The sequence below is a fragment of the Parasteatoda tepidariorum genome, chromosome 1 (assembly GCF_982258835.1).
Source record: "Parasteatoda tepidariorum strain Cologne lab strain chromosome 1, Ptep-v5.0, whole genome shotgun sequence".
Classification (NCBI taxonomy): Eukaryota; Metazoa; Arthropoda; class Arachnida; order Araneae; family Theridiidae; genus Parasteatoda; species Parasteatoda tepidariorum.
The window spans coordinates 53,777,870-53,790,412 of record NC_141755.1 but is presented as its reverse complement, the minus strand read 5'-3'; the positions used below and the strand labels follow the sequence as shown (position 1 = coordinate 53,790,412).

At 28.4% G+C, this 12,543-nt stretch overlaps 1 protein-coding gene across 19 annotated transcripts in view; it reads left to right on the top strand.

The window, feature by feature from the left end:
- Positions 1–12,543, top strand: part of LOC107455963 (uncharacterized) — an 88,999-nt gene that overhangs the window by 67,408 nt on the left and 9,048 nt on the right. For 6 of the 19 annotated variants that reach the window (XR_006225232.3, XR_011636586.2, XM_071179802.2 and 3 more), the window contains exons 11-15: positions 425–595; positions 2,389–2,574; positions 3,330–4,784; positions 8,851–8,964; positions 11,365–11,409. Coding sequence is in view for 12 of the 19 variants with exons in the window: in XM_071179802.2 (XP_071035903.2) it covers positions 425–595; positions 2,389–2,574; positions 3,330–4,784; positions 8,851–8,964; positions 11,365–11,368 (1,930 nt within the window). In the remaining 7 variants the exon portion in view is untranslated. Of the gene's footprint in view, positions 1–424; positions 596–2,388; positions 2,575–3,329; positions 4,785–8,850; positions 8,965–9,082; positions 9,108–9,411; positions 9,569–11,364; positions 11,410–12,543 lie in introns of those variants that run through there. The other 13 variants (XM_016073699.4, XM_016073697.4, XM_016073696.4 and 10 more) reach the window with 4 other exon arrangements.

Sequence of the window (12,543 nt, the reverse complement as noted above, 5' to 3'; positions counted from 1 at the left end):
TCATATAGGATGATTTAACCCACTGACGGTTCTGCACGTAAAAAGTCGCATTTTAACCTGCAGTCTTCTCTGCATAGCAAAACCGGTTTTCCCATGTTAACTGATAGGGGAACTGTGTGTAGGGGAGAAACATTCTCCCAATTTTGCCCATTTCCTTAACCGCCAGTGGGTTAATTATGATTTAATCAACGTTTTTTTTTTTATTCAATATAAAAAATTTCATTGCCAAATATATAAAAATCCCCATAACATAATAACTAATTACTCTCTATTCATTATTTATACTTATTAAAAATTGTTTTTCTTAAAAATTAAAAAAGAACTTTTTTTTTCTTTTCTTATTATATAAAAAGAAGCTGTTTGAATTTAGTGCTCTTGCATTTAATATTTTATGTAAATAAAAATGTCTTTCTTTTATTAATAGGGAAACAGACAAAGGCTCTAAGCAGTCAACTTCTTATAAAAGTTCTAGATCAGATAAAGAAGGGCACCATCGTCATTCTCCAGAGAAACATAGACATCATAAATCTAGATCAAATGACAGTCCTCACTTGTCACAGAATCGAAAAGCTAGATCTGTCTCTCCTGATTCTGAGTGAGTTACACAATATTTTATAGTTAATGAATGTCAAATGGAGTTATAAGTTGCCTTAAATTGTTTTTGGGTGTTTGTTGCCTTAAATTGTTAAATTGTTTACTCTACCGAAACTTTTCATTCTTTACATGAAGCATTTAATTTTTTGTATTTTCATTAACGGAGACATTTTAAAAATTAAAATTTAAATTAGTTTTTTTTTCTTCCCTGAATCGTTTTTTTTTCTTCTTATTTACATCAAAACTACAGAGTTAAAAGTTTTAATTAAAGGACATGTTAATTAAATTCTTTATGATTTCATATATATCTATGTATGTAGCACAATAAATGAATACAAAAAGGACAAGGAGAAAATTAAGAAAATAAATAAGTTTTATTTACTGTGCATAAGCTGCAAGTATATCGAACCCATAAAATAAGTTCAAAATGTAGAGAAAACATGGAAAAAATTACAGAATAATGAAAAAGAGAAGAGGAAAATTATTTTTAAAAAATATTCGGGAAAGAAAAATCCGAAAGAAAAAGATATAATATCTATATTATATCTTTTTTCAGGATTTCACAAAAAAATTTAATAATTTTCTTTTTTCATTATTCTGTAATTTTTTCCATGTTTTCTCTACATTTTGAACTTATATATATATATATATATGTAAGCTTCTCTGAGGTTTATCTTCTATTGAATAAAGGTGTCAAGAACTTTCTAATGATCTTTTTTTTTTCCTTAGCTCTATTTAAATAAATTTGTGCTAAGTATTTTGAGAATTCTTTTCTCATTTAAATTGGTTTCAATGTAAGCTTATAAAGCTCACAAATTTTGAAGTTTGGACCCGAAAGCATTCAGACTTTTCTATAAGACCTTAAGTGTTAATAAAGATAGTGCTCATATTAAAAAATATTTGTTTCCAGTAAGCATTATTCTTTACAAGACTGATAAAGTTTAAACTTAATCTATGTTTAGTTTTATTGTCCTAGCCGATTTTATAAAACTAATTTCAAGAAAAATGGAAAGAAATGAGTTCCGTGTGGTTATTAAACACTTTTATTTAAAAAGTTCAACATTGAAAGGAGATTAAAATTGAGTTCGAATGCAGTTCATACCACACCTACTCCTGTGTTTGTTACTGTCTACAATGGGGTAAAGAGTTTAAATGTGGATGTACATTTCAAAAGTGATGAGCATTGATTCAGGATATCTCGTGTAATTAACTTTCTCCAAAATTATTGATAAATATCATAATATACTTTTATGTGATCTTTGTATCAAAGTGTGCCAAATAATTGAGGACACATGCATTTTCACTAAGAACAGTGTTTTAAATTTTGAACAAAAAATTGGGTGTGAAAAAAACTCTTGGTGTGGTTGGTGCTATGTTTGCTCTTATTAAATAATTAATGCAATCTTATGGTAAATTTCGAGATTGGTTTTTGGATTGTTACATAACAATTAGTGAGACGTGCCTGTACTTCTTATTATACCCCATAAACAAAGAAATGGCCAAAGCAGTGGGTGGTTATTACAGCGTAACATTTTGTAAGTGTACCTAAACACTCTGGTATTGCTACTTTTATTTTTGACAAATTAGTATTACACTTTCTCCTTTTCTGGAATCTTGTGTTTTGATTTTGATAAACCCTAAATTAAGAGTTTAATAAATATTTACTTTTATATCAATTTCAATTCCCTAAAACATACAGTTTGAGAAAAAAATATGTTTGCTTAGCATTCCTTAAGTTCCTCACTTATATATTATCTAGCAATGTAAATTAATGTTTGTCTTATAATTTTTTAGGGATGCTCTTCCGAAAAAAAGGAAAGATAATTATCAGGAGGAAAGTGTAGAATACACCAAAAAATCCAGTTCAAGCAAAAAGAAACAAAGCAAATATGACTCTCCTTCTCCTAAGCGCAATGGGACTTCTAAGCCTGCTACTAAATCATATTCTCCTGAATCTGATGTCTCTAAAAAAAGTGCAAGGTTAGAGTTTAATTTCTCTAAAATAAAGTTTTAAAAATGAACCAACTATTGAGAGGGCTTTATTTTTTCATGATTTAACTACTATCCTTATTTAATCTTCTGTCTCAAATAAAATATTTTAGCTATTTTAATTTTTTTTATAGACTTGCCATTAATTTCAATGAATATTTCAACTGTGAATATTTAAAAAAAATATTTCTGAGTCTTTTTTTAAAACTTTTTAATTTACTGCAGCATTTAATTAAAACTAATGCGAAATTTAAATTTTTTTTTATTTATTTTATGTAATAATTTTGGAAAAGTTTATTTAATATTTTTGGAGGGTCCAACCTACCTTGATAAGTTATTATCCATAGGAAATAATCAATAACTCAAGGAAATAGCTCCTAAACAATAACAGTTTTTATTGTAAACAAAAATAACAATAACAAAAATAGTTCATTAAATGATTCTGAATGAATAATAATATTCCACAATATAGTTACAATTAACCATAAAACAATAGTTATCAAATCAAAGTTAAATAATGAAAGCAATGAGCAGGAGAGCTTAAAGAAGAGTTAAGTGAGCGGGGAACAGGGTTGCTGATACCAGTGAAACTCAAAATTGCCAATGGTGCCAACAATTTTATTACTTTTTTTTTAAACCAATGCCTGTTAAAATGCACTTCTTAAAATTCTTATATCATGTGCTTGACATTGTGATCAATTACACTGCTGCATTATATATAAACATTGAATGATTTGATTTTTTAGATCTGGCTCATCTAAATATAGAAAGCAAATTCATGCCACTCCTCCACAATCTCCTCCTGTTTATAAACATAAAAAGCATATTTTACAATCACCAGATTATGTACCAAATAATGAGCCTGTTAAAAAGAGAAGTCAAAAATCGGCCTCACCCTCTCCATCACCTCCTCGAAAAGAAAAATATAAAAAATCTCAGAAGTCAGGAAGGAACTCTTCACCAGAACAAAGCATCAGGAAACATAATCGTAAGCAAAAAAGTCAGTCTCCTGTATCTGATAGCAAATATAGTAAAGATAAAGAATCCAAAAGATTTCAGCAGCAATCGAATGGAGAGTCAGGTTATTCAGGAAAGAAAAAGTTAGAAACAGATACAAGAACAAAGAGTCCAAGTTATCCCCGTACTATTAAGAGCAAATCTAAGCGAGAGATTGTTGATAGCAATAGATCTCAAAGTCCAGATTCTGATGATGCTAAGAGACATGTAAAGAAAAAGAAACGATTTAGAGAAGAAGCAGATGAGTGCAGTAGAAGTTCTAGTAGAAGTCCATCTCATGAAAGGAGAAAGTATTCCGATTCAAAGTTAGACAAAACTCACTCATCAAATGAATCTCGACAGCCTCAAAGCAAAAATTATGCTTCAAATTCCAATGACACTACTCAAGTCAGTTCATCTAAAACTAACTTACAACATAGTCGCAGAGACTCAAACTATGAAATTCCAACTCGTATTGTAAAAGACGCAGATTCTAAGATTCAGAAACGTAGTCGCAGTCCACAAGTTGAGACTCAGACAATAGAAATAACTACCCACAAAGTTATTGTTAGTGATCAAGAAAGTCCTAAAGCAGACAGGCCAAATTCTTCTAGAAAGATGAGTAGTTCTCCTTCAAATAAACCAAAAGAACAAAGCAGCACTGTTGCTACTGAATTGCCTGAAGAAAACATCAGTCGAAACAAAGGTAAATGGGTGACGGTTTCGAATGGAGTTCAGCCAAGTAAAACTTCACCAAATAAAGATTTCGATGAAGGTCCAATTGCCAAAAAGTATTCAACTTCACCAACAAAAGAAGTAAATAATTCAAGAGATTCTGAAAGGCCAACAGTATTTGAAAATGAAAATGCATCTAAAAAAAGTGAAAATGCTTCAAAAAGTAGTCCTCACATAAAGAGTAGTTCGAGTCATAGCAAGAAAGATAGTTCTCGAAAAATTAGGAATTCCAGAAGTCGAAGCATTTCACACAGTCGCAGCAGAAGTCATAGTGTCAGATCTAGTAGAAGTCGAAGCAGAAGCTACAGCAAAAGTCGCAGTAAAAGTTACAGCAAAAGCAGGAGTAAAAGCTACAGCAAAAGTCGCAGTCATAGTAGAAGCCGGAGTCATCGAGATAGTCGCAGTAGGAGTCACAGCAGAAGTTGTTCTGCAAGTTATAGTAGAAGTGGAAGTGTATCAATTTGTTCAAGGTTTGTGTTTATGTTTTCAAAGTTTAATTTATATTTTAAAAGTTAAAGCATGCAAATCATTTCACCTTCTTATGTTTACTTAGTATTTTTTATGCAATATTGCATAAGTTTTCATATTGCACCATGTTTTTTGTTCAATTAATTTTACTTAGCCTTTTATAGTCTTGTATTTTTGTTATTTTTTCAGGTAAAAGTAAGTAAATTGTTTTAAAAACTGTTTTTAAATTTTGCTTAAATTTATGAATATCCATTTGTTAACTTCTAAGTATGAACTTAAGTATGGTATTTCGTAACACTTTATTATTTTGTTCAGTAGAAATTGCTATTATATAAATTTTATTATTATTATAGCCTAATTAAAAATCTATATCCAAAGCACTAACTTATAAACTGTTCAATATGATCTATTTTATATACTTTAATTATTGAGTTAAAACATAGCATAATGAGCATAAGCATAATATGAGCATAAACAATGAGATGGAAAATAAAAAATTTATATTTTTCCAAGTAATAATTACATCAAATAGATTTTTTTGTATTAAATCGCAAGTTAAACGAAAAAATCAAAAGTACGAATTTTCAATCAGTTATATACAATTTGAATTTTTTTCTTTTTTCATTTATTTGTTTAAAAGAAAATGATACCTCAAGAAGAAATAAGTGACATTCAACAGAAATATGAGGAATCATATAAAATTGTGCATACTTTCCACTGCAATAATTTCGTTAAAAAACTCATTTAAATTTAGATAAGTTTTTCAGAATACTAAAATAAAGTAAGCAATATTGAATGGGAACTTATTGACTAATTTAGTTACAAAAAAATATTTTATGATAGTTTAAGCAGACATTATTTAGAAAATGTAGTGAAGATATTTTAGTCTTGAAAGCTCTCGAAAATTCTTACTTTTTTATGATCCTCATTTTGTGTTATAATTTTCTATTTATTGATTTATTATTTTATTAATAAGCATATTTAATTTGCTTCATAATTTATATTTTCTGTTTTTGGCCAGTGTTTTGGCCTCACAAATTTACTTAAAATGTCAAAATTGCCTTAATTGTCCAATTTTCTTGGTGCTGCATGTTCTTTCCAGACCTTGTGCCATTAAACCCTACATTCAGTTTTGTTCTACATTAATTATCATAAAGCGGTGACTAATTACTAACTTAAAATATAAGGCTGAGATATCCTGGTTGGTAGGGCACTGGGCCCATGTCCAAGAGTTCATGGGTTCGATCCCCGCCAGCCGAAAACTCCTTGTGTATTAAATGGTGACTGATGCACGTTAAATCTGTCGAGTTGCTAAGTCCTCCATGTTTCCATAACAAATCAATACCTCTGGAGGTACTGATCCAGAATTTTCCTTGTTTTCTGGATTGGTTCAAAATTACAAGGCTACGCAGTTGAACATTAGTTATCGTAAACCCAAAATTGGGTCGACTGTTCAGCCACGGATATAAAATAACTTAAAACATAAATGCTCTGTTTTATTAATATATGTGTCCCTATTGTATAACTGACTTAAATGTTTTTAAGTGAAATAAAGGTGACACACATTAAACCCAATATATATTAATTGTGTAGGAGGATACAGAATGAATCAGATTCATGTCTGCATAGCTGCCAACTCTGTATAATAATTATTTTAGATTTTGTCATATTTTCCCAGTCTCTACTTTAATTAAGGATTCTACTGGTTTTTATATAAATAATTTTAAAAAATTTCCTTAAATTAAATAAGTTCCTCTCAAACTTATGTTACTTGGCTTATTGTTAGCTTGGGAATTTAGTCGAGTAATATTTTTAAATAATGCAGTGAGAATGAAACATAAAAAAAATTTTAAAACATGTCCTTCTCTTTTAAAGTAATCAGTTAAAAACATCTATCTCATCAAAAATTCAGAATTTTTTTTTTCTTTTTTAACTAGTTCAAAGTATTTAGTTTTTGTTATTAATTTTTTTAAAATAAAACTTATATGTTATTCAAAAATGTGTTACAATTTGATTTCTCATACTGTTCAAAATTGTAAAATTAAGTATACAGTGAGTAAATTTGCTTGGTCATTAAGTATATTATTTTCTTGATTATATTATTTCTTGCTTATATAAATTAGTTTCCTTGGTATTCACTGTCTATAAATTTAAATCTATTTTTTTCATGAAATCTGCATCAAAAAAAATTCTTGTTTCATGTTGGCCACTAGGCACTTTTGTATTGTCATAACAAATTTAAACTTCAAGCCTTTTTGGAAAGTTTGTATGTGTGTAATATATCATTTTCAAGTGTTAGTTTTTTCCCTGAGTTAAAATTTTTATTTTTTAATCTATTTTTAAAATATTTCATTGCACATATATTTCCATACAAAGTTATTTAACAAATTAAAATTTTAAAAAATTAGGAGGTCAATCTTCTTCAGAAATCAGTATAGGATTATTTGATTTCTTGCATACCTAGACTGCATATTTCCACTCTACTATTATTTTTATCCTTACATCACTGATTTTCTTGAGATTACATATTGTATAAATTTTTATAATAATTATATAATGAATGAAACTTCAATAAAATTTTGCAAAATTATTAATCTCCCTCTATGTAATTCTCAGACTAGATCCTGTAATATATTTAGTATTTTTTACTCAGAAAATCACATATTTAAAGCATATATTAAAATTCTGACGGTAGAATATCACCAAATATTATTTATCATTTATTAAAATTTAAGTAAAAGACGCTACTAATATTAAAAAATTCATATTAATGTTAAAAAGTTATAAAGGGATTATTGCATTTTATTTTAGATTTATTTTATATTCAAACAAAAAATAATTATGACTTATCTTTAAAATTGTTTGCTATAAAGATGCAACTTGCAGTTTCTAAATAACTTAAAAGTTATTTTACATTACTTAACATCATATTACAGTAGGGAACCGATTATCCGGAACGATCGGGACCATCGCTATTCCGGATAACTGATTTTTCCGGTTTTCTGAATCGCTACAAAAAGCCGTTTTTTTATTGTTAAACCCAACTAAAAAAAAAAAAAATTTGGAAATAATCTTAAAAAGAGGAAAAAACGATGAAGTAATACACTAATGATTATTTCCAAAATGATGGTAAGGTAAACATCTTTCAAAAAAGATAGAAAAATTCTAAAATCTTATGAGGAAAATTTTTTTTTTTTTTTTTTAAATGGGGGGAAAATTTATCGAATTTCATTCCGGTTTTTTGGTTTTCCGGTTTTCTGAATTCCGGATAACGGGTTCTGTGCTGTACATTCTTATATGTTGTTATTCTATACATCACACAAATATTTGACTTATTAAAAAGAGTGGGATTATTCAATATATAGGGTTATTTAAAAAGAGGGATTCAATTGAAAAGCTTTTACCACCCCTTTGGTTCGCATTAGCATAGTAAATATTATATTGGTTGGGAAATAGCATTTACGGCTGACAGCTACATAAAAATCATGCAGGACGAGTTGAAACTCTTAAGTTTAATCTTTATTTCAGACGCTTTAAAAAAATTTTTTATTAGAATGTAAATTGCTCATGTCCATTGTATACTTCATTAAAAGATTCAATGTGACCCTCTTCTAGAAAAAGAATTAATAGAGTTCCCTCTTCCAAAGAAAATACTTGCGTTTTTACCACCTGCTATTATTCTTTATAGACTATGGCCGGGCATTTTCTGTTTGTAATACTTTTGATCTAGTTTACGGGTAGAGAAATCTTTAGTTATGGTGCTTTCACACTAGATTATGCATCCAGACATACTCCATTCTCAGTTAAATACAAAATTATTAAATTAGGACCATCTTTTTGAATAACTTTATAATATTATTGTATGTAGGTAATATTTTGTATTATAAAGCTATAAGTTTAATTAATTTTTTTATTAAATTAAGTTTAATTAATTTTTTATTTTGTTCTTTTATGTACTTTTTCTGCTCTATGATCTTGATTACTCTGATACTATTTTTATCATGTGAACATTAAAATATGTAAGTTATTAGAAATTGTACAAATTTTAAAACTTTTTGTTTGATATAGGTCTCGTTCCCGCTCCTATTCATCTCGTTCCCGTTCACGATCCATAGCTCGGAGTCCGTCCATTCCTCGACGCCGCGGCTCTCCGAGTTTTTTGGATAAACGTCGTATCACCAGGTATCAGATAGTATTTAATAGTTCTTAACTTGCGTTTTGAATACTAGCATCTGAAAACAATTTATTTTGCTTAATATTGATTGTTTTTACCTAATCCCATGTATTTTTGATTGAATAGTGGAAACAAATGTATGACGTGAGAGGTAAGTGTATAGATGCAAATGTCTTTATGCACTTACTTCTAATATGAGTCATGCACTAAATACATTGGCAAAGTTTAAAACATATTTCTTTAGCAATTAATAAAAATATTATTTTATTTTCTTACTTGAAACTTTTTCACCATTATAATCAATTTAATGAAATTTTAATTCTAATATATTGATAATCTGATGTTTTTAATGTTTTCTCTCAAATCATTTAAAAAGACTAACTACTTCTCTTTACAAGTATGTATCACTTATTGATCTAAAGTTTTAACAACTAACATGGGGATAACTTCTCTAGGGCTCGATCAGTGAGTTTTCCTCGTAAACGAAGACGTTCAAGTTCTCGCTCTTCTTCCTCTCAGTCCTTATCTAGGTCGCCTTTCAGCCGACATTCTTCAGTTAGCACCAGTAGCAGCAGTCTCTGGAGTAGAGTTTATCGCCTGTACTGAAGAAAAGTATTTCTTCCATTTAGCCCACTGGCTCCTCCCTTTTCAAGCTGCAGAAATTTAGCATAGAGCCTCTAAGTCCCATTTTTTCAAAAGATATTCTGCTATAAAATAATGCCCTATCACAAAAAATTTCTTTAAAAAAATGGAAAAAACAAAATTTCAACATAAAATCCAACATAGCTCATAGCACTACTCTTAAAGATAATGCATGCCACATGACCAATTTTATTTTGATTCTATCTCCCTGAAAATTCTGGTTCAAAGTTTTATTATTTTAATTCAATGCATACTTTTTAATTGAGTAACTTCAAAATGACATCTTAAGACTAAGTAATTCATATACACATTAAAAGACTTTAGACATTTATATCATATGAAAGGAAAATAAAAAAAACATCAAATTTTATTAACAATTCTCTGAAATTTTTATGCTTCAAATTCATAATTTAGCATGCAGTTAGCATTAAAAATGAAAAATTGGTCATATGCAATCTCCCTTTTTAAAAAGATTTCAAAATTTTTGTTTCTCTTTGAAAAAAATATTTTTAATTTTGAAAAGTAATTATTTTAATTTTAATTATTAAAATTTTATCAGTTATTAAAAACGTTAAATTATAATTTTCTGAGGAAATAATATTGCTACATAAGTCAAGAATTTTAAGTATAAGGTGTCAAAAAATTCTGCATTGATTTTTGTAGAATTTAAAATATATTTATTCCTATTTTGTTGGAATGAGAAGCTAAATTTCTGCAGTGAGACAGAATTCTTCCATTTATTGGTTGAGGATGTGGTGGTGGTCTTCTAGAAGTTCTATTACACTTTCCTCTTTTTTCCTTTCTAATCTTTGAGAGTGCTACAGTTTGTTCTCTGGATTTTATTTTATTTAACACCTGCATGTACACTTTTCCCCCACAATTCCTTATTAAATTTTTATTATTATTATTTTAAATTAGTTTAACTGGAGATTGCTTTAATTCATTATGCAATAAAAGATTTAATCTTGCAATGTACTGATTACAAGCAAATTTTTTGGAATGTTTTTATACATCAGGTATTATGTAATTTTGTTGTGGCATTAACTTTTATGTTTTACTATTTTCAAAGTATCTTACCAAAACTCTTTCTAAAAATCTTATCTCTAATAATGTTAGGAATTATCAATCTAAGTTTAATTTTATAAGTATATCTGTACACATATAGATATTATGTGTTTTGTTAACGATATCAAAACTTGGCTACTAACCAGTTAATAAATAATATAATGAGTTATTAAGTTAGATAGGAAAATTATAATTTTATTTTATGATGTGCTAATATTTCCAGATTTTAAATGAATTTTGTTACGTTATGGAACATCACACCATAAAAAAATTCATCTTTTTCTGATTTATATAATGGAATTTGTTGAAAAGTGTTCAATATATTCGATAAAGTTGAAATGAATAGGAAAAATTATTTTGTAAAGTAATGCAAATTAAAATGGCTACTAAAATTTAAACTTTTCATAAAATATTCTTGCATTTATTACATGCTGCTTACTTCCTAAGCTATAAATTTTTAGAAAATCAAATACCGGTCACAAGAAAAAGTGAACCAAGTTTTTATAAAAATTTCTAAAATATTTATGATAAAACATTTTACGGTTCTGATTGTTTTGCAGTCTCTTGTTAAACTATTATTATTGTTCTTTTTTATTTATCAACATTGTTTGTTTTTATTTATCACAATCCTTATCTTTTTTATGTTGTGTTAAGCATTCATATATATTTTTTGCCATACTGACATGTTTGTTTCATTTCAGTTAAGCTTCACGATTCAGTTCATGCACATTGCACACCGTAAACAGGTATTAGTTATCACCTTTTTGTTTTGTTTTAAGCACTTATGATTTATATTTTCCTAAAACAGTTATTGCATGTCATTATTTTATTTTAATTATTTGTATTCTCGTTTCATTATATTTTTAAGCACAAAATTTAAAAAATTGAAGCACTTCAGTGCACCACCTTTAAGTTGAATATTTTAAATTACTTCAATACCAAACAAGCACCCAATTGCGAATTTGCTCATAGTTTCTGACAAATATTGACAAGTAGCCTGCAATATTAGTCAGAAACTATGAGTAGGATAGGCCAAACAGGCATACCATCCCACATTAATCACCACTTTTCTATATCTCAATCCTGTAAGGCGGAACGTAAATAAATCGACAAAGTATTTCTCCAGTGCATGTTCTCTTGATGTTGACTTAGTGAAGTTTGGCCGGCCACACAATGAGGAGGTAAGTAAGAGACATACAAGGAATGCATTCCCATACTATTGCATTAGCATGCACACATCACATCTGTGCATCCTTGAAGTATAAGAATTTGCCATCTTTATACCTCTTTCTTATCACTTGCCTCCTCAGTGTGTGGCCTACCTTAAAGCCAGATATTTGCTACCTAAACTGCATTAAAAAGAAGAATTTTCAATTTCAAAAGTGTACAGGAGAAAGAAATGAAGGAGAGGATAAGGCAGAAATAATATTTTAATTTAATCATCATCAGCAGCGAAGAAAAATAGATATGAATTAAGGGTTGGTGTAAATACTATAAAATTTGCAGGTGTTCATAAAGTGTTTTATTATATATGTATAAATATATATAGTCTTGAAAGTTTTAATTCCATTTCCTTATCTCTATGATAACTTTTTAAAACTTGTTTATTTTTCGTCTTCGAAAATAAATTTTACAGGCTGTCGCAATTATTATACTAAACATTGCCTTTTATCTGTTGAGCTATTTAGGTGAATTTTCGAAAGCAGTGAAGCAGTTTTCCTTCTTTAAATAATTTAGAGAAGAAGTTACTGTATTTAAAAACTATACTTCTCAGCTTCTACTTGGCTGAGTTTGGATCAACTGGTTTTTTAACAATTTCGTGTGAGTTTTCTCAACTTGTGCAATACCAATTCTATTTCTATTGAAACAAAACACTACCC